This window comes from Eupeodes corollae, chromosome 2 (assembly GCF_945859685.1).
Source record: "Eupeodes corollae chromosome 2, idEupCoro1.1, whole genome shotgun sequence".
NCBI classification, from domain to species: domain Eukaryota; kingdom Metazoa; phylum Arthropoda; class Insecta; order Diptera; family Syrphidae; genus Eupeodes; species Eupeodes corollae.
In genome coordinates this window covers 89,769,932-89,793,168 of record NC_079148.1, presented here as the reverse complement: position 1 = coordinate 89,793,168, position 23,237 = coordinate 89,769,932, and the positions used below count along the sequence as shown (strand labels likewise).

Below are 23,237 nucleotides of genomic sequence, written 5' to 3'. Positions count from 1 at the left end.
AGTCGGTGTAAAAAGTATAAAGGCTCCGATCTTTTCTTTAATATAAAATTTTATAGACAAAAATAACTGTCCAACATTAATTTCATTCATATTTATTCAGTTCCGGATGGATTTAAAGGCAAAACATGGGGTCCATCTACAGTTCATCAACGTGAAAGGCGCCAATTACAATTGCCGCCATCACTTAGCTCTACGGAGTGGGAACCAGCCTCCCACTTTAGTAAGAGTGCTCCTAATTTGGATAAATCACGAATAGCATTCCCCCAGCAACCACCAGGCACACAATCAGCAATAGCTGCAACAACGTCGGCCATGATAGCCGGCAACACAATTGGTTATATTCCACAAGGTATTCCAATATCATCAACCAAATTTCAACACTATACAATTGCTAATAACAAGAATAATAATAATCATGCCATCAGCAACATCAACATGAGTAGTTTAAGTATTTACAGTGGCAATAATTTAATTAATAGTAATAATCATAATAATAATAATAAATTAAGTAACAATAGTATTAGAAAAAGTAAAAAGAAATCATCAACGGCTGCCAGTACGATAACACCTCCTCGTCGTGGTAGCAGTAGTAACAATAACAGCATCCAAATGGCCAAGAGCCAAGAAGTAGAATCCCTTAGAAATGCAAAATCCTCAGCACAAATTCCTTTTAGTTATAGTTTTAATAATTCCCTTGGTGGTAGTTGCAGTAGTGGGGGTACTGTCTTCGGCGGAAACGCAAATAGTAATCGTCATACGCATCAGTTATCAATTACATCTAATAACGATCAAATAAATAATGGAAGCGGTGGTGGTGGTGGAGTTAGTAGCATACCAATGCCAATGACGACTTACGAGAACGACGACGACGATGATGATGATGAAAGCGAAAAACCAACTGGTTGTTTCAATCTTCGCCGAATGGCAAACACTCAAAACTCCTCGACATCGACATCTACATCGACATCCACTATCAAACCTAGCAACCAAATTTACCCCGTCGGGGGGCACAAAAAACATAGTCTAGACAGTAAGATCCCCTCTCTGGTTCAAACGCAACGAGAGTGCTCCAGTTCAATAGTGGTTACTACGATTGACAATGTCACTTATGATCGTGTGTTCTACAAAGCCATGCAAAAAAGTCTCGATGAGATATTTTCAACGCCTTGTGATATTGCAACGATTTCATCTGCCAATCGTCACGTTTGGAACCATCCCGAAAAGGCTAGTTCCAAATCAAGTGGCGATCTTACTATGTATAGTTTTGATTCTGCTAGCCAACAGGGGCCCCCTCCGAATGACACTGAAATACGTTCTGGTTCACAGTTTCCACGACATTGTTTCTTTAGGCAGGAATCGCATTCTCTAAACGGCAATGGCAAAGTGGCAATGATATCGAAGAGCTCCAGCAGCAGCAGTCGCAGTAGTAGTCGCAGCGAAGTAGATCAATTCAGTGAGAGTTTCAACTCATCATCCTATCAGCCATGCATCCATGCGACCAACTGCGATTATTCCTCTTCGGCCGATGTGTCACGAAAAAGTTCAATGGTTACATTTCAATGTGCTAAAACAACCGATGAACTTAGCTCATCTTCCAATCAAGACCAAGACTGTTTCTATCAAGAAAGTTATAATTCTTTTAGTTTTACAACAAATTACAGCGACGAAGTGCCCGATGAAAATGGAGACGATATTGTTGCTCAGCCATCCAATACCTCGGATTTTATTCTACCGAATTCGGTTATGGCCTCGAGAAAATTGAAAGACATTCAACCAGATGCTGAAGTTATAAAATACAATAATTCATCGCATTTGCATTTGAGTAAACAGGGAAAAAAGAAAAAGACTGTTATTAGCGGGGGAAAGCTGAAAAACTTGATAAGTTTCTTTAGTTTTGGTACATTGAAGAGAAATTCAAAAAAGAAACTTGTCCAGACTTCAGGAAGTTCGGCTTATACTTTGTTAAAAAATAATTCCGAGCTAAACGGCGTTGAGAGTGAAGAGAATGCGATGGCAAATAGTGCCCCACAAATTGAAGAGAATGATGTAAAAATTAAGAATGCAATGGAAGGTCTTAAAAAGGAAGTTGTTATTAATAATGAAAATATCAAAGTTGCAAAAGATTAAGTTTTTGAAGTCAAGCTCATTTTGAAGAATTGAACTGTTGCTTTTCCTTCTTCTTTTAAAAATATTAAAATTAAAAGCCCATCAAATTGAGCCTATTTTCCTAAAAGTGTTGATAAAAAAGGAAGTGAAATAATTATTTGGGATCGTCATTCAAAATATGGACAGGTTTCTAACGAATTTGAATAAGATAAATAAATATACACTAAGTCCAAAAAGTCTCCGTACATCAGCCTAAATTAAGTGTTTTTTTTTGAAAAATAGTACTATCAATAAATGTTAAAACCAAAGTGATTTATTGAAAAAAATTTAGTTTCCACCTTAACTTTATTATCAAATTTTGTGATTGTGATTTTCAAAATTCTTGTTTTTGGTATATTGTTATAGAAATCAATAAAAAGAAAGCTGTTATACAGGGACTTTTTAGACTTTTTGTATTTCATTTCGATTTCAAAACGATTGTGGCTGAAGTGGGGTAAAAGATGATTTTTTCAAGCCTTAAAATTTATTGATCGTTAAAAAGAATTGTTGGACTGTTGTGTTAAATAAATTCATGAATTTAGAAAACTCATTCATTAAAAATGTTCAGAAAGTTGGCTTTATAAATGTGAGCGTTTGGGACACATAAATTGTAGAAAATTGATAAAGTTCAGTTTAAGACCTAACAGTTTACAAATAAGTACAAAACATTTATAGGCAATATTATCAAAATTTTTGGAATGCTTCTCCAATTTACGAGTACGTATTGCTTCTTTGCACTTCAACTTCAAACCCTTATTTGAAACCCATCGCAAAGACGATTTAGATTATTTACAAAGGTCGTAACACCGGGTTGTATTATAAAGTTAATTAGTCGCCATGAACGAATTTTCGATCAAAACAAACAAACATTTTATAAGAACGGGTGAACACAACTTCTTCACTCAAACCTGATCGCCGAAGGTCAGTCAGACTCTTGAAGACGTTGAAAAAGTGAGCTGTGTTGTCAAGTCCTGGCACATCACAGTCTGTAACGTCTAGTATCTTTTTTTATATGAATCCACTCATTCCCACTTGGTTTAAACGAAACAGTGCAACTATGAATATTCCGACATTGTTTTGGCAAAACTGCGACAGAAGTTTCCAGGGTAATTTTGCCTGCAAGATTTTTTTTTATGGGAAATCTTAAATTTTTAAATTCTTAAGCAAATTATACGTTGAGAAAGGAGCCTTTAAAACATTGATTACCAACGCAATTTTACGAAAAATATTAGAGAAATGTTTAGAAATTTTGTCTGAACGATGTGTAAAGTGTAAAATCCGTTGCAGTGATATACATTTTTATGACTTGATTATCAGCTAGGCTCCCAAAATGGAGTGAAATGAAATCGAAATCTGGGGCCTTACTATGTACAGTGTTGTTCAAAACATTTGCAAATTTTTGTATTGTAATTGAACTAAGTTATCAACTCAGACTTATGCAAAACAATGATTTGTTTGTATGATTTGGACACTTTATTTATTAGGAAAATTCAAATAAATATATTTTTAAAATGCTTCGATAGTTAATTTGTTAGTATGTTTATTATATTTATTTCCACCCATATTTAAAAATAGTTTTATTTTCACAAAAAAAACATTTAAACACTTTTAAATTATGCAGCTTACAAATCAATGTCAAAAGAATGTAATTGACTAAAGTACAAATCAGGAATGAGGTACTTGCATATGTGTCTTCTAAGTTCTTTCATGATGCTTTGGTCTTCTAACGGGACATATTGTCGATTTCTTTGCCTTAAATTAAAGAGACGCAATGAGTAACTTCATTTTCTAAGACCAATGTGAAAAATGACTGTTATATACAGTGGATCAGAAATATCAGTAACAAACAAAAAAATTGCAAATGTTTTGTACAATCGATTCTACAATGTAATTGCTCGAATTTGAAAAATTGGTTCAATGTATCTATTTGATTACTTTCGAACCAACGAGAATCGAATAGTTCTAGTAGTGCCAACTATATTCTTATGAACTTTCGAATAAACGAGGAACTACGTAACTCGAAAGTAAAATTCAAAACAAGGCAAAATCGAAAGTAATCACTCTACATCAAAAGTTTTTGCGAGTGAAGTTTTTTTTGTCGAAGTGTAAGTAAAATTTTGAAAATGAGTTCCTCCCTAATTACACAGGAAATTCGTGATTTTTGCCAAAAATATTTCAAAATTCACCATCAGCGGGCACATGACTCTTTCGATTGAAGTCAAAAAGGATTGCCCGTCATGGTTTTTATACCTAGTGGAGCATTTGTGACTGGCAGTGGAAATAGTGAAAAGTAAAACCTTTCAAGGTAGTCATGCGTTCTTATCTTATCAATTCCTATTTCAGCCATAACCCTATGTATTTGGTGCAAGAAAATGTAATTGTTGTCACTATGAACTATCGCCTTGGGCTACTGGGATTTCTTTCGCTTCCCGAAGGGAACATACCTGGCAATGCAGGTCTTAAGGACCAAATTTATGAATTTACATTAACCATACTTACGACATGTGTATAATGTTCGATCTTAGATCTTGTGCTGGAATGGGTACAAGAAAATATTTCCCAATTTGGTGGAGATCCCAACAATGTAACATTATTTGGCCTTAGTATCCATCTGCATGTCTTATCGGAAAGATCTAGAAAATTATTTCACAAAGCGATCATGCAAAGTGGTTTTAAAAATATGTCATTGTTAATTAAAAACAGAGCTAGTTTCAAAACAATGGAATTCGCTAAAACACTTGGTTCCAGTTCCAATGATCCCAGCGATGTGGTTGAGTTCTTACAGCAATATAAAGATCCAGAGGGAATCTCAGTACGTTTGCTCGTACCGTTCTTCATTTACTTGCAAATTGAACCAAATTCCAATGGTGTACATTTTTGTAATAATTATTCTTGTCCAAACATTTGATGGTTTTTTTTTAAACTGTCAAACAACTCGATACTCGTTCGAAAGTACACATTTTTTTGAAAACAAGTTAGTATTTATAACTGGCATCCGATTCTACTTTCATACGTAGTACAATTTAAAAGCAGAATCGGAAATGAGTTTCGAATAGAATCAAAAGTAGAATCGAGTTACATAGTAGGGCCCCTGATTTGAAAATCGAGTGAAATTGTTTTCAAGGTGCTATTTCATAACTGCGAATACTTTTCCAAATCACTTCAAGTGAAATTTAAGCAGCTGACATAAACCACATCAGTCAACAAATTAATCAGTTCATTGATTTTAATAAAATAAACATAAAATATTCGTGGTTCTTATTTGCATTGTGTCGATGCCCATAGCAGCTAGCTGTAGATTTGCGGTTCTGTGCGTTAATCAGTTTCCGATAATATCGTTTTGAATGCATTGTTCGTTCCCTCAACTATAAATTCAGTTCTTGGTCGAATGCAAATCACTTGAAAATCGCAAATATCGAAATGTAAAACATCGAAATTCACTTCGTTTTGAGTTGGAAACAAATTAAATAAATTTCAGAACTCTAATGTATTTTTTTGAACCAATTTCAATTCAAGTTAAAGTAAAATGTAGAACCTAGCTGTATTCTATATCGTCGTCATTCTATTAAAAATCCCTTGGTCCATTTTTAGTGTTTTGAGATATTTGCATTAAAAGTTTGAAATCAACATGCAAATTAATAGATTTTGGGAGTTTTAATTCCTTATAACTTAAAAATGGTGCATCGATAAGCTTCGGGAGTTTTGAAAAAATATAAATTTTGTCATTTCCATGAACTTAGTGTATTTATTTCATTTTTGCGGGAAATGGTCTTACGGAGTTTTCATAGAACGACGACGATATTAATGGCATAGTTTGTACTTCATTTTTTTTTTTTATTTTAAAGTTTTTAAAGTAGTTTAAAATTAGGGATTTTAATATGGCCCACCCTGTACAAGATATGTCATTTCCAGTTTCTTTGGATAATTGGAGTACATCTTCAGAGCCAATTTTTCAGCGCCGATTAAGTCTAAACTCGTCTGGGATTTCGATTGTAAACTGTTTAAAAAAAGTGTCCTTAAAACTACGATTATCATGTTTTTAAAAGTTCTTAAGGAAACAAATTATGTCTCAAGCTTATTGCTTAAGCAGAAACGCTGCTCCTTATGATGATAAAAATTAATATAAGTATAGACAGAAGCGCTGTTGCTTATTTGCATTATGTATACCTTCCTTCAAGTGTCCTTTTTTTTATCACGTATTCTTGTTTTATTTAACAGAAAATCAAAAATAGATTTTGCCTCCTTTTATTAACTGGGCCTTGGTGTTATAAGGTTTTAGTACGAGTATTTTACGATTCCTGAAAAATATATATATTACATATTTTTTTTAGACTTAAGTTGCATTTTTGTTTTTTAGTTAAAAACAAAGTAAACATAGACTAATAGAGGTTAAGCAAATCGACGATAGCAATAATAATAATTATTTATATTTGATTGTAAATTAAATGAAAAAAAAATTAAATTTAGTGTTAACAACAATTTATTATTTATGTATTCTTTTTGATTGAAGTTTTTTTACCCAGGTATACAAAAGAAAAACATTTAAAAACAAAAATAAATCTTTTAGCATTAAACTTAGCTGTGATTAAATAATGAAAAATATCAAAAAATAAATTCACCTAGAATTAAAATAGTCGCTATAATTATTCAAATTGTATTTACAATTTCAATTGCATTTCTTTTTATTTTTGTGTTTTGCATTTTCAACTAAAATAAAAATAGTAGAATTTGTGTTATACAACTACATACATATTTTGCATAATTATTCACATTATATTTTATTTGTAGATTTATATTCGAACGTTTTAATTTTATTAATTTTGTTTAAAAATTTTGTACCTATTAACATTTTGATTTTGATTTTTCAATTTTCGATTTTCTATTTTAGACGTACACAAACAAAATATTCCAATTTTATTATATATCAATTTTAAAATAGATTTAAAAATATACCGATATAAAAACATATTTCGTGTTCTTTTTTTTTCTTTTCTTTAAGTATATGTTTTTTTATTATTTGGGGATAGTTGTTAAAAAAATGTCATTAAATGGTTTGAAAAATGAGTAAAGTAGATTTGACATCCCGATTCTTTTACAAAAGGTAAGAGAATGTAAAAATGATTTATCACTGGGACAAAGAAACTTACAAGAATGTCTCCTATAATTGAAGTTGAAAAATAATATTTTCAATGTTAAGGGTTGTCCGCTGCTCTCAAATTTTATACATTTTTAATTTTGTTGGTTGGGATAAGTTTTCATTACTTACTTACTTTACTTTAGGTGGCGCTACAGTCCTGTGTGTACCAGGGCCTCACCCAACAAACTTCTCCATCTAGCTCGGTCTTTAGCTAGACTTTCCACTTGTGCGTGCCACCTGATTCGCGGTTTTCCTCAACTGCGCTGTCCTGTGGCTGTGGAATCGAAGTCTTTTCGGGCACGTACACGTACAGCTCGTCGTTCCATCTTCTCCTGCACTCACCTTCGATGCATACGGGACAGTAGTAGCAAGGTGCTTTCATCCGCTTTTGTAGTAGTCCATGCTTCTGCACCGTATAGCAGGACGAGGATGATGAGGAGCTTATATAGCGACACTTTGGTTCTTCGAGAGAGGACTTTGCCACTCAATTGCTTTCTTAGCCTAAAGAAACAGCGGTTAGCAAGAGGAATTCTTGGGTTGATCTCAGCGCGTCTTGATTCCTATGTTCATAGCGGAGCCTAGGTAGACAAAGTCCTTGACTACCTCAAAGTTACGTCTGTCGATGGTGACGTTTTGACCGAGACGCCGGTGTTTAGGTCCTTTCTTGACGACAGCATGTACTTTATTTTGCCCTTATTAACCGTTAAACCCATTTTTGCCGCCTCTATCAGCATATGCTAGTAATTGGACAGACTTTTGAAAGATAGTGCCTCTAGTGTTGACGTGTGAGCTCTGTACTATTGTTTCAAGTACTATCTAAAACCATTTTTGACATCTAAAGGTTCTGTTAAGTTGTTTTCAACCTTTATGGAATAGCGTGAATTCTCCATGGTTATCCACACGCACGAGTTTGGAATTGATGCCAAAACTAGACATGGCTCTATACCGATCGTCTCTGTAGATGCTGTCATATGCGGCCTTGAAATCGATGAAAAATTGGTGGGTGTCGATTTGATGTTCTTTGTTTTTTTTTCAGGATCTACCGTAATGTGAATATTTGATCGACTGTGGACTTTCTTGGTCTAAAACCACACTGATAAGGACCTATCAGGTTGTTGACGATGGGCTTTAGACGTTCACATATTACGGCAGAGAAGATTTTATAGGCGATGTTAAGTAGACTGATTCCCTCTTGGTGCAGTTAGATGGTCTCCTTTTTCAGGAACAATACTGAGGTTCCATTCATCGGACATACTTTCTTCCGACCATATCTTACAAATAAGTTGGTTCATGCTCCTTACCAACTCATTTCCAGATGCTTTAATGAGCTTGACATTCAAGCTATCTGCTCCAGTATCTTTTTTAGATTTCAGGTTAGATATGGCAATCTTTACTTCGTCTAAGTCGGGAGGACGGTTTTTTTGGCTTTCGTCGTCTATGTTGAATGGATACAGTCTACAAAAGTGGTCCTTCCATATCCTCAGCATTGACTGCAATTCCACTATGATATTTCCACTTTCGTCTTTGCAGCCTTCGGTTCTAGGTTTAGGTATGTACCTGTGAATTCCGTTTTACCTGCTCATAAAACTTTCGAACTTCATTCCTGCTTTTGAACCTCTCAACATCTTCGACCGCACGATTCTCATACCCTCTTTTTTTTCCTTCTGAGAAGTCAGTGTTCTTCTCCCGTCTTCTGGTCATAGAGCTCATGAAGCTGGAATTTAATCTATCCATTTGTCTCGTCGTTGTTATACCCGTGACGTGATGGTTAGTGTGTTGTCATTTTGAAATAAGTTGACTTGACTTGATATTTAGGGAGATTTTTCTTGGCTAACATTCCAGACGACTTTCCAATAAAGTTGCCTTAATTGGAAGGACATTTTTTGGCAGCTGGCCAATCAGATACTAGAAACTTGCTTACTTTCAAGTCCCTTATGTCGGCTGAACCTGCCCTTTACTATTCGTTGAGTTCATTTTGACATTTCAGTTATCTTATACTGAAAACGATAGACAAGACGATAGTGACAAAGTTACGTGAAGCAAATTATTGACGATATCGTCAATGATAATCGTTTTGAAAATTACGGAATGACTATCCAGAAATTTATACTTAATATTCAACTCCTCGATATGGTAAAGCGTGGAGTCAAGTTGAGCTGTGTTTGAAAGCTGCTTTTGTGTTGTTTTGTAAATCAATCTTTTAAATTGATTCTTTGAAGATTGTAATGAAGAACGGGGTTTTCCATTTATAATTTATGATTTGTGATTATCGGATGTATTTTTTATAACTCGAGGTAGACAGACACATAGCTAGAATTTCCATTTCACTTGTGGAGCTTAGTAAAGCCATCCTAATGCAATTATAAGGATAAGAACATGACAAATTTGTATTTTACTGACCAACTCCTGACCAACGTTGACCCGACCAAACTAGTTGCTATATCCACAAAGTACGGTCATTGAAATAGTATCTTCGCTATACTTGATACTATGATAAACGGTTCTATTGGCTTAAATTTAATGATTTGTTGATTGATTTTTTTTTCAATAAATCGAAATGAGGAACACAAAAAATAATTTAAATCGTTTTTTAAACTGATTTTAACAACAACAAGTCTAAGTGGCTTATATTGTTGTACATGTTTTTGTTCCTTTCCTTATTATGGTATAGGTTTTTTTTTCCTTTTCATTTAATCACTTGTAACCGAATGGGCTGTGTTTAGACAATTAAAAATTATTATATTTATTACATGCAAATAGAAGAATATCAAAATAAATGTAAACAAAACAAACGAAAAAAAAACACCACCAACTAGGACAAGACCGACGACGACGACTCAACTGCAACTGCAGTTGTTTATACACATAACGAAATAGTACAGCAATGCTAACTCGCTCCCCCTCTACAGGGGTAAGCTGAGTGACAAACGATTCTCCTTCTGGGCAGTAAGAGTTATGGCTGACATACGAATCACAATTGAGTGATTGTCAGCAAGTTCCCATAATGTGAGAATGTTTAGAGGGAATGTTGCGAAGGTGGGGAAACTCACCTCTGTTGCGTGACACAATTAGGATGCGATCGGTGTCATGACATATATGAATCCGATCGCATCCAAAAGACGTTTGCAACAAGTGCGTAAAACACACCCACCAATGTTCACACCCACATAAAAAGATTAATAATTGCGTTATAACATTAATGTAATAATGCGTAATCTAGTGGGTGTGAAACGAGACAAAGGCTGGAAAATCCTGGTTAGGTAGTGTTAGTGAGATGGGTAGAGCTAGGGTTCTTGAGTAAATGCCGTCGGCAAGTACCTTCTTTTCAAAATTATCTACCCTTGGATAAGGAAGACCAGAAGAATTTGAAGAAGGTACCGCCAACCGACCGCTCAAGGAACCTAGTTCGAGAATAATCTCAATTCGTAAGTAGGTTTTCAATAAGGCAAATATGTTATAAATCAGTTTTTTTTATAGTTTTTTTTTTATTAAGACATATCCGCCAGCGCTGATTTTGGTCACATCGAGATAGGATGTACGTACCTATAATATCAACCTTAAAATAAAGATAGTTAAAGATCAAATTTTATTTTTTATATGTATATACATACATATATATATATACATACGTCTACGAATTGGTTAGTAAGGCATTTTTTTTGTGCATTTAGGCCGTAAAAAAATTCTCTTTTCACGGCCTCGAATTTGTGTTTTTAAAGGAAACAGGAAATTAACGTGCGGGAAATCCCAGAAAAAAACCTTAATCGTCTCGCCAATCAACCAAAAAACAAAGGAAAACCTAACAGTCATAATACATATATGCAATTATAAAAGTGCCTTTTTTTACTCTTTTAAATTCAAAAATTTAAACAACTTTAATCTTTTTATCGTTCAATTTAAATTTTTTTGTACAGTGATAATTTAACAATTTTTTTTGTTTAACATTCAAATTGAAAAAGTAATTTTGATAAAGTAAGAAAGTGGTGTATATACATACCTACCTTATACGTATATATATATATTCATATACATATATATATATATAAGTGTAGATCATAGTGCAAATTATATTTCTTTTGGGTGAAATGGTAATATTTATATATTTTTTCAAATAAAAATTCAAAAAAACAAGGCGTACTAAAGATCGCCACATCGAACCACGATTCATCGAGGGAGTGGCCACTACATCGATATTTTGGGGTGAGTGATATTTTTGTTAACTAGTCCTATTGAGACAATTTTAAATATAAATACTGCCCAGTACATCCGTAGGATATAATAGTGCTAGCCTATAAATATATATACCCTACATTTTTTTTACTTCAGCTTTCAATTTTACTTAAATATTTTTACTTTCAAATTTTGATTATTTTAAAATGTTAATTTCAATGTGAGATAATTTTTTTTATATAAGAATGAAATTGTTAATAAAATTTGCCGTACATTAGAAAAAAAATTATGAATCTCTAGATTTTTAATTAGAAAGGGGAAGATGAAGTGATGAGGAAACCGAGGTAGAAGGGCGGAGGAAGAGGAACGTTGTTTTTAAAGGGGTTGTTTAGCGAGAAAACAACCAGGTAGGGTGGGTAAAGATTATCTCGCGCATCATTGACAGCTAGATGCAAAGCCTGGCATATTTTTTTGATAACGAGGAGGTCAAAGGATCCACTCCTGAGCTAGCGAGGGATATTTTGTGTGCCAGCAATGACCTCAACTGAGAATAAACTCGTTACAAAAATGGCGCCCAACGTGTCGGTTTCACTATCGGAAGATGGTGAGACTAACAATGTTTCGTTTTGATTTATGAGTCGAAAATTCATTTTTTTTGTCAAAACATTTTAAATTTTTTTATTTTTTTTATATAATTTTTACTTAACAAAATTTGATTTCAACATCTTTGTGAGTCCCGGTTACTAAGGTCAGTTACCTGGTACCGCGTTGCAACAAAGAGGTTGAAATCGATATAAAAGTATTTATTTGTACAAAGGAATCATAAAAGCCTAGTCTTTGGGCGTCTGAAGAAAAGATACCCAAATTGCAGGTGGATATGGTATACCCTTTTTTATATAACCACAAATTAAAGAGATCCCTTGATGCTAGCGGTGTCTTGGATGGTCCTTTAAACATTTAAAATTTTCAATTTTTAGTTTTCTGAGAATCTCCAGAGTCCTCATTGATGATGCTCGTCATGTAGTGTCCTGGAAACTTAGAAGACGATATATCAATCTTCATACAAAAAAAAAAAAAAAAAACAATAGCAAACACTAGTTTATTTTATTTTATTTATATACATACACATATTTTTGTCGACTCAAATAACATTCCTTTTCAATCCTCGGTAATTGTATCTCGTTTCCGGATTCATACCTCGTCTTCCCTTTTTGACTTTTATGAAAATTTACAACTCAAACTTATTTTTCTTTGAGATACTAAGGATTTGAATACTCCGACTATATTTTTTTTTAAAAAACACGATTTTATGAAATACAGTTTCAATTAGACATTTATACGCTTTTTATTTTCTTTATAAATTTTTTTATTGAATTATATTTTTTTTAACAGTTTGTTTTATAAACAATTTCTTTATTTTATTAAAACATTTTTTTTACATTTTATTTAACTTAATTTTGAATTGCAGTTTTAAATTTGTATATATTATTTGATTTGTTTTTTTTTCTGGTTTTGGTTTTTCAAACTTTGGTTTCGGCCGATACTCAAATTGGCAAATCCCAACCTTTTTAAGTGGTGCAGTAAATAAATTGCGAGTTGCAAAAGTAAATTTTAAAAACAATCGTTTCTCGACAATTAATTTGTTGTGTTCCTATCAAAATTTTTCTTTGGAAGCTTACGGATAGGTGATAGAAATTAGTAGGTTGGTTCACTCGAACCAAGTATGAGCAGGAGTCGCCGAGTTTCTATTTACGACGACATAGAAATTATAAACGCTCACAACGAAGCAACATTTGAAGAATTTTTCCAAAGGTTTCGTAACACGGTAGATAGGTTTAACTTGGACCATTCTTTTAGTTTTTCAGAAGAATTAGAATCAGTTATTTCCAATTCAACATCCAACATGGCGGATCAAGAAGATCTCCAAGGTGTGGAAAATGACCCAAACTATATAGTTGAGGGCGGTGATAGAGAGCCAGCAGATCGCGCTGAAAATGATGTTGGTCGAAAGGAAGATTTACTTGCTAGAATAGAGAGAAGCATGGTTCAGAACCAAGTTAGGATTTTCCAGCAAATGGACATTTTTATGGGAAATGTGCTGCAAAAATTGGAAGATTTGCGTTTGCCTTCGCAACAAACAATCAACCATCCTCAAGTCGAAAGACATAGCTCTTCCATGACCCAAGCTATACCACCAAGAAGCTCAAGTACGTTCAGTGCTTCAGGTCCATGTAGATTGGATCGTTGGAACATCAAATATGATGGTTCCGAAAATGTATCTGACTTTCTTTTGAAGATAGGAAGAATGCAGTCATGTTCATCTTATAGCGAAGAACAAATTGCAGCAAACTTCCATATTTTGCTTGACGGTAGGGCAAATAAGTGGTTTTGGCGTTTTGTGAAGAAAACTCCGAACGCGGACTTATCTTTAATAAAGGAAGCAATGAAAAAGGAATTCGGCAAATTGGAGTCAGAAATTGATATTTATATGAGACTCATGTGTCGAAAGCAGGGACCGAAAGAATCTTTTGATGATTTTTATGTTTCGGTTTCAAGCTTAAACGATCGTCTAAAAGAACCATTTAGCGATAAAAAGTTGATTGAAATCATTAGGGGTAATACAAAGGAGAAGCTAGGAGAGATTTTGTTGTCGGCTGATGTGAAGAACTTAGAGCAGCTTCGACAAAAAGCTCGTGAGGCTGAACGATTTTTGAATAAAAGAGCCGTCGGTCATCGAAACGTTAGTGAGATCGCGGTCGAAAACGATACTTCCGATACAGAATTGGAAGTCGCAGCCATGTATTCTACCAGAAAGCCAGTTTCAACCGCAAATTATATATGTTGGAATTGTGATCAGAAAGGACATGCCTACCACTTTTGCCCATCGGCAATCAGAAATTTATTTTGTTTCCTTTGTGGTGCTAAGGGTGTCACCACGGTTCAATGTGGTAAACATCAAGCGGGAAACTTCCAGAGGGACGAAACGAGGAGTGGGGAGGTTCGTTCCTCAAGGAATCTGACGAACCACTCTCAAAACTAAAAACTAAAAACCTAACGTATTCCTCCGATGAAGCTGATAACAGTTCAATCCCAAAACCAATTTTAAAAAGGGAAAAGTCCAACGTTGATGTTGATCAGTTTCATCCGATAGAATCACACAATCTTAAGTCTCTTCACGAGCGAAAACTTAATTACGAAGAAGTTCGATCTCGAATTTTCGGCAATAACAATAGAACAACCAGTTTAAAAATTCAAAAAGCTCGTTGTCGTTTTCGAAATCGAAAAAAGTTTCGAAAACAAATAATCGAAACGATAATATCTTCGGATACGGATGGTCGTATGTATGCCAATGTATTTTTGAATAATGAGTCAGTGTTTGGACTACTTGATAGTGGAGCATCTATTTCAGTCTTAGGTGATGGGTGTTGGGAGTTAGTCCGAAAACTAGGGGTTGAAATACTACCCTACAAAAATATAGTACGTACAGCTGATGGTAAATCTCATGATATAGTTGGATATTGCGAGATAGACACAAAATATAATGGCATTTCGAAAAAAATTACATTTTATATCATACCAAACTTGACACAAAAAGTATATCTTGGCATGAATTTTTGGCGTAGCTTCCAATTGTTACCTCAAATAAGTGAGTTAAAAATAGATTTTGATAAAGAAGAAGATTTTAAAGATGACACTGAATTATTGAAACTTTCATCTGAAGAGTCTTGTCAGTTAGAAAGTGTTAAAAGACAGTTTCCAAATTTTGTTGTCCTTGGATTAGGGAAAACGGACCTCGGTTGTCACATCGTCGATACAGGAAACGCCACCCCGATAAAATCTAGGCATTACCCGTTATCTCCGGTTCGTCAAGGCGAGGTCTATAAAGAGTTAGATCGCATGTTGGAGTTGGGAGTTATAGAAGTCAGTAACTCTCCATGGAGTTGTCCCGTAGTGCTGGTGAGAAAACCAGGTAAAGTCCGTCTTTGTTTAGACTTCCGAAAAGTCAACTCGGTCACGGTCAAAGATGCATATCCGTTGCCTCATGTTGAAGGTCTGTTAAGTCGGATAAAGGACACTCACTTTATCTCGGGGATAGACTTGAAGGACGCGTATTGGCAAATTCCTTTGCACGAAAAATCACGAGAGAAAACAGCCTTCACTGTACCTGGTAGACCACTCTATCAGTTTAAGGTAATGCCATTTGGTTTGAGTAACGCTGGACAAACGCTGTGTAGAGTAATGGATCAAGTTATTCCTAGCCATCTTCGAGATAACGTGTTTGTCTATTTAGATGACTTACTGATTTGCACTTCGGATTTCGAGTCACATTTACGAATCCTTAAAGAAGTGGCAGCCTGCCTCCGTCGAGCAAATTTAACAATTAATCTCGAGAAAAGCAAATTCTGCATGAAAGAAATAAAATTCCTAGGTTTTATTGTAGGCCAGGGAAACCTGAAAACCAATCCTGATAAAATAGAAGCAATGGTTGATTTTCCGGTTCCAACCACCGTTAGGCAAGTAAGAAGGTTTCTAGGCATGACAGGTTGGTACAGGAGATTTATTCGTAACTATGCCGACGTAGCTGCTCCTTTAACCAACTGCCTTCAAAAGAAGGCTAAATTCGAATTCACCCCCGAAGCACTCGAAGCTTTTGAGAGACTTAAATTAGCCCTTTCTTCAGCTCCAGTATTAGCTGAACCTAACTTTTCAAAACCTTTTGTCATTCAATGCGATGCTTCGTCTGAAGGAGTAGGCGGTGTCCTCTTTCAAGTGGATGAGAACGGTAATGAGAAGCCTATTGCATTTATGTCGAAGAAACTCAACAAATCGCAGAAAAATTATACAGTCACGGAACAAGAATGCCTCGCAGCCGTACTAAGCGTGCGAAAATTTCGGCCTTATGTCGACGGATTGCCCTTTACAATCATTACAGACCATTCGAGCCTTAAATGGCTCATGTCAATGAAGGAGTTGGCAGGGAGACTAGCCAGATGGAGCCTAGAACTCCAAGGGTACGACTTCTCGATTGAACATCGAAAAGGATCCTTGAACGTAGTACCAGATTGTCTGTCGAGGATGAACATGGAGGAAATCGCGACAGGTGATATTGATGTAGATAATGCGATTTGTGGAGGTTCTTCGATAACGATATGCGATGATATCGATTTAAATTCGACTGAGTTTGATTCGGAACAATATACTCGCTTGAGAGAGAACATTGACCAAAACCAAGCAAATCTCCCAGACCTTGTCGTTTCCGAAAAATATATATACCGAAGAGTTAGATTCAGAACCGGAAGCGTAGACGAAGAAGATTCCCTTTGGCGCTTATGGCTCCCCGACAGTCTAACACAAAAGTGTATCGAAATGTGTCATAATACCAAACTAAGCTGCCATAGTGGCTTTGACAAGACGTATGTCCGCGTACGATCCAGATATTACTGGCCAAAAATGATTAACGACATTAAGACTTACGTGAAAAACTGTGAAATTTGTAAAATGGTTAAGGCGCCAAACAAAATTCTTCGCCCACCGATAGTCAACCAAACAAAAACAGAAAGGCCCATGCAACGACTCTACGTTGATTTCCTTGGCCCGTATCCGCGTACAAAGCGAGGAAACATTTACGTTTTCATTGTGGTTGACCATTTTACAAAGTTCATGTTTTTCAAAGCTTTACCAAAAGCTACGTCAAACCGTGTGATTCAATATCTTGAATCAGAGATTTTCCATACTTTCGGGACCCCTGAACAAATCCACTCCGACAACGGTCGTCAATTCGTGTCCAAAGATTTCAAAATCTTTTTGGATAACTACGGCGTTAAGCATGTGCGAACGGCAGTATATTCGCCTCAAGCCAACATTTCGGAGCGGGTCAATCGCAGTTTTCTTAGCAAGTTGAGAATTTTAATTTCAAAGCAGCAAAATGACTGGGACCTTCATTTATCCAGTATAGCATGTGCGTTGCGATCCGACATGCACGACTCGCTAAATTGTCAACCATATTTCGCCATGTTTGGACAAAACATGATAAACCACGGTTCTTTTTTTTTACTAAGAAAATTAAACGCATTGCACGATCCCGAAATGTTGGTCAAACCGCGCACACTTAATTTGACACTCGCAAGACAGACGTTGTCGGAGAATTTGGACAGGGCATACGTTAAGTCGAGAAACACTTATAATAAAAGATCTAAAAATGTCACTTACCGTGAAGGTCAAGAGGTATTCCATAGGAACTTCGCCCAGAGTAATTTTGCTCAAGGAATCAATGCCAAATTGCTTCCAAAATTTTTAAAATCCCGTGTAAAAAAGGTGGTGGGCAACTGCATGTATGAATTAGAATCCAGATCTGGTAAAACCCTCGGCATTTTCCATGCCAAAGATATTCGTCAATAACCGGACAACTGAAGCGAAAAGAAAAAAAAAAGAACACAAAGTATCGTTTCAATAAAATAAATACAATTTTTTTAACTTATCTGACGTCATCCTATTGTTTTGATAAGTGGGTTCGCGCCCCACGTTTAACACAGCAGCTGACACACAAAAAGCTCGAACCTTTTAAAAAAATTAATCCGAACAAAATTTTAAAATTAATTTGTAAAATTAATTAACTTTAACACGATTTTTTTTGTTAAGAAATCCGGAAGAAAATTTTAATTTTAAAACCCCGTCGGCAAAACAACACGCATCGCGATTAATAACAAAAATTTTTTTGCCACGAATAGCAACATATGTTTGAGGTGAACGACCTCTGTTTTCTTTGATTTTAGCAACATGTTTATGTTTACTTAATGTAGCGGATGTTTTTTTTGGGCATCTCACTTGCGGCTAGTATGGTTGTCTTCGTCGCACGATATTAAAAACAACCGACAAGCAAATTGCGAATTCCTGATTTTTTTACCGTTAACACTTTTTTTATTTTGTTCACACTATTTATTTATTTTGGATTTTTTTTCCTTGACAAAGGCTTTTTATCACAAAAAAACACTTAGAATAAAAAAGCTTCGCCTAAGCCGAACTTATTCCGGCAATTTTGAATTTCACTTCAATCACTTATCACAATGCACTACCCGGCCGCGCGAAAAAGAATGGTGGGTTCAGTTCGCATATTCCATATAAGTTTTATATGGAAAACGCGAAGCCCTGTAACCGAATGGGCTGTGTTTAGACAATTAAAAATTATTATATTTATTACATGCAAATAGAAGAATATCAAAATAAATGTAAACAAAACAAACGAAAAAAAACACCACCAACTAGGACAAGACCGACGACGACGACTCAACTGCAACTGCAGTTGTTTATACACATAACGAAATAGTACAGCAATGCTAACTCGCTCCCCCTCTACAGGGGTAAGCTGAGTGACAAACGATTCTCCTTCTGGGCAGTAAGAGTTATGGCTGACATACGAATCACAATTGAGTGATTGTCAGCAAGTTCCCATAATGTGAGAATGTTTAGAGGGAATGTTGCGAAGGTGGGGAAACTCACCTCTGTTGCGTGACACAATTAGGATGCGATCGGTGTCATGACATATATGAATCCGATCGCATCCAAAAGACGTTTGCAACAAGTGCGTAAAACACACCCACCAATGTTCACACCCACATAAAAAGATTAATAATTGCGTTATAACATTAATGTAATAATGCGTAATCTAGTGGGTGTGAAACGAGACAAAGGCTGGAAAATCCTGGTTAGGTAGTGTTAGTGAGATGGGTAGAGCTAGGGTTCTTGAGTAAATGCCGTCGGCAAGTACCTTCTTTTCAAAATTATCTACCCTTGGATAAGGAAGACCAGAAGAATTTGAAGAAGGTACCGCCAACCGACCGCTCAAGGAACCTAGTTCGAGAATAATCTCAATTCGTAAGTAGGTTTTCAATAAGGCAAATATGTTATAAATCAGTTTTTTTTATAGTTTTTTTTTTATTAAGACATATCCGCCAGCGCTGATTTTGGTCACATCGAGATAGGATGTACGTACCTATAATATCAACCTTAAAATAAAGATAGTTAAAGATCAAATTTTATTTTTTATATGTATATACATACATATATATATATACATACGTCTACGAATTGGTTAGTAAGGTAAGCTCCAATTAAATAAATTTCATGTGAAAATAGACAATAAAAAGCATTTTTTTTGTGCATTTAGGCCGTAAAAAAATTCTCTTTTCACGGCCTCGAATTTGTGTTTTTAAAGGAAACAGGAAATTAACGTGCGGGAAATCCCAGAAAAAAACCTTAATCGTCTCGCCAATCAACCAAAAAACAAAGGAAAACCTAACAGTCATAATACATATATGCAATTATAAAAGTGCCTTTTTTTACTCTTTTAAATTCAAAAATTTAAACAACTTTAATCTTTTTATCGTTCAATTTAAATTTTTTTGTACAGTGATAATTTAACAATTTTTTTTGTTTAACATTCAAATTGAAAAAGTAATTTTGATAAAGTAAGAAAGTGGTGTATATACATACCTACCTTATACGTATATATATATATTCATATACATATATATATATATAAGTGTAGATCATAGTGCAAATTATATTTCTTTTGGGTGAAATGGTAATATTTATATATTTTTTCAAATAAAAATTCAAAAAAACAAGGCGTACTAAAGATCGCCACATCGAACCACGATTCATCGAGGGAGTGGCCACTACATCGATATTTTGGGGTGAGTGATATTTTTGTTAACTAGTCCTATTGAGACAATTTTAAATATAAATACTGCCCAGTACATCCGTAGGATATAATAGTGCTAGCCTATAAATATATATACCCTACATTTTTTTTACTTCAGCTTTCAATTTTACTTAAATATTTTTACTTTCAAATTTTGATTATTTTAAAATGTTAATTTCAATGTGAGATAATTTTTTTTATATAAGAATGAAATTGTTAATAAAATTTGCCGTACATTAGAAAAAAAATTATGAATCTCTAGATTTTTAATTAGAAAGGGGAAGATGAAGTGATGAGGAAACCGAGGTAGAAGGGCGGAGGAAGAGGAACGTTGTTTTTAAAGGGGTTGTTTAGCGAGAAAACAACCAGGTAGGGTGGGTAAAGATTATCTCGCGCATCATTGACAGCTAGATGCAAAGCCTGGCATATTTTTTTGATAACGAGGAGGTCAAAGGATCCACTCCTGAGCTAGCGAGGGATATTTTGTGTGCCAGCAATGACCTCAACTGAGAATAAACTCGTTACACACTCTCAAATTCAAGTTCGTACGTAGAACCATCTTCGCTATTCTGCAGAAAACATTGTGTTTTAATTTAGAATCGTAGTCTCATTAGATCCGACAGTAAATGTCATTTAAAAATCAGATGTCATGGCTTATAGTTTACCAACATTTAATCAGTTCTTTAAACATGTAGACCTCCTGTTCGACATTCAAGAAGCTCCCTTCTAACTTTAAATGGCAGCAGGTATTATAGATTCTGTTTTCTCCCGATAGAATGTCTGTTTAGTTAATGCACGTCGTTATTTATTGGTATTTTTTGGAAAATACTCCACAGGCAAGCTACAAGTCCATCACGATTTGTATTTTAAAGAAATATTAGTTATTTCTTTTTTTCCAAACATTGTTTATAAGGTTTTTGTTTTGAATTCTAATTCTGAAATACATTTTACATCGAAAAAAAAGTTTTTATGATCTCAGGATCGAAAGAAAAGTCAGTAGCCAAAGAAAACAGATTTTGTATGTATCCATCCATCAGATGGTTTATTATCAAATGTGTTGAAAATAGAATCTAACTTCATCAGTCACGTAATAAATAATTCGTTTGGTTTATGAAGACCCCCTTCATTGATAACATTAGTCCATGTGAAACCTGCGCAATCTTCTTTATCAGCATATGTTTCTATGTTTGGTATTTTCGATTTATACCGCTTTAAAAGGTATCCAGCAAGGTACTCTAAAGCATCATACTTAATGTCTGTCATCTCTTCTTCATTGCTTGAATCATGTGTTCTTTCGTCGGCTGTATTTATTGGATCACTATCAGAAAAATGGGATAAAAGCTCTGAAGTTAAGAGTGTGCTTTTCTGCTCCATGTTCACCGAGTCATTGTTAAGGTCGAGATTTATTTTAAGTTCTTCCTCCTTAAATGACTCCACGTTCTTGGTCTAAACCTGCCCGATTCTCTTTTCTCCCGATAGAAGGCCTGATTAGTTAATGCCCGTCGTTATTTATGAGTCTTTCGCATAAAAGGTATAGAAAAAGTCAAAACGTTAGACATTTTTTTAAGTATTTCTATTTGTATGAATTCTTTCAAATTAAATATTATGTAATTTTATACTCAAGCAGAAGTTCTTTTCATATTAAATTTGGCTTTTTACTTTACTTGGAAGAAAGTTCTTTGAGTTCTTTTAGTTGTTCCACTAAATTCTAGAAGAAATATTTTATTTTTCCATAATGCTCCAGACGGTAGCAGACATATTAAAAAAATATGATCCAGCAATTTGGTTTCAGTCAATGGCTGTTTTTACTTTTAGGCTTTCTGCAATCCTTGCACTACGTTTTTTATCTACATATTTTCGTATCTTTGTGGATGTAGACAGACCAAATATAACCCTGAAGCATCTTTCACACACGACGGTTTCAAAAAGGTTCAAATCCGTACCATAAAACACTGATATAAAGCCAATACAAGCAAACGAAGCTTTTACACTAGACGGAGACTTATTTTTCCCGTTCGGTATTTAAAACAGCCAACAACAGTAATATACGTTGATTTACCCTCGCGTCCTCTTCCGTAGAACAGTCAAGATCGTCGTATGTGGAAGATGCTTTAGAGTTTCAAAAGTACCAGTTGTTCAAGAGTAGATTTTGCAATATTGTCCGTAGAAGAAAAGGTTGGTAAAACCATACCATTGACGGGATCGATAGAAATACCTGTCCAAAAATCTAACTTAAATTTATCTACAAAACAGATAGTGTGGCACCCATCATTGTTAAAATAATGGAAATTAATTATTTAAAAAAATAGCGACTTGTCCTGAAATTTAAAAACACTTCAAGACTTAAATCAATGAATGTGTCCCAAAATATTTTTGTAAACTCAACAGCAGCGACTTGATGGATTAATGGACTTAATATAGTTTAATTTGATTAAAATTTGCTAAAATACTCAGCTTTTCTATATCATTTACAAACAAAAGGTGTTTGAACAGTTTAACCAACAAACACACGAAATAAACAAATAATTGAATTAACAACTCTACAAAAATAATAACGGTACAATTGTGTTCTTTTTTCTCCATTTTGTGCTGCTCTCGTTTGGGATTTTTTTCTGTGTTTTTTTCGATTATTTTCTGTTAAAAAATTAGGTCATAACGCAAAAGATGAATGGTGTTCCCCATCAGCTTTACCGCCAATTGCAGCAAACACAAAACACAGCATTTTATCCCCAAATAGTTGTCTTTGGAATCGATTGACATCAAATCTACCAATGCCAACTTTGTACTCTGGCGACTTAGTTAATAAGCCTAAATTCTCGGTGATAGAGGTCTTGGTATACAATATGGCGGCTTTGCTAGCCGGTGTTGCAGCTGGATTCGATGTTAGAATGACAAATATATCACCAATTCATCCAGCTCTACAGCCGCAGGCGATATTGAAAGAAATTTCCGCCTTGAAACCAGTGGTGATGGATATAAAACTTACAAACGTCATGGATAATGATGCTAGGTACATTCACAAAACCTACCACGGGCCAGTCGGCCATAGTCGGTAAGAAAGAACAAAAAATTAAAAATGTCAGC

General features: G+C 34.8%; 1 protein-coding gene across 3 annotated transcripts in view; it reads left to right on the top strand.

The window, feature by feature from the left end:
* LOC129944124 (mitogen-activated protein kinase kinase kinase-like) overlaps nucleotides 1–23,237 on the top strand; it is a 41,114-nt gene that overhangs the window by 16,192 nt on the left and 1,685 nt on the right. The window contains exons 8-9 of one of the 3 annotated variants that reach the window (XM_056053319.1): nucleotides 101–349; nucleotides 22,803–23,205. In XM_056053319.1, coding sequence (XP_055909294.1) covers nucleotides 101–349; nucleotides 22,803–23,205 — 652 coding nt within the window. Of the gene's footprint in view, nucleotides 1–100; nucleotides 8,061–22,802; nucleotides 23,206–23,237 lie in introns of those variants that run through there. The other 2 variants (XM_056053320.1, XM_056053318.1) reach the window with 2 other exon arrangements.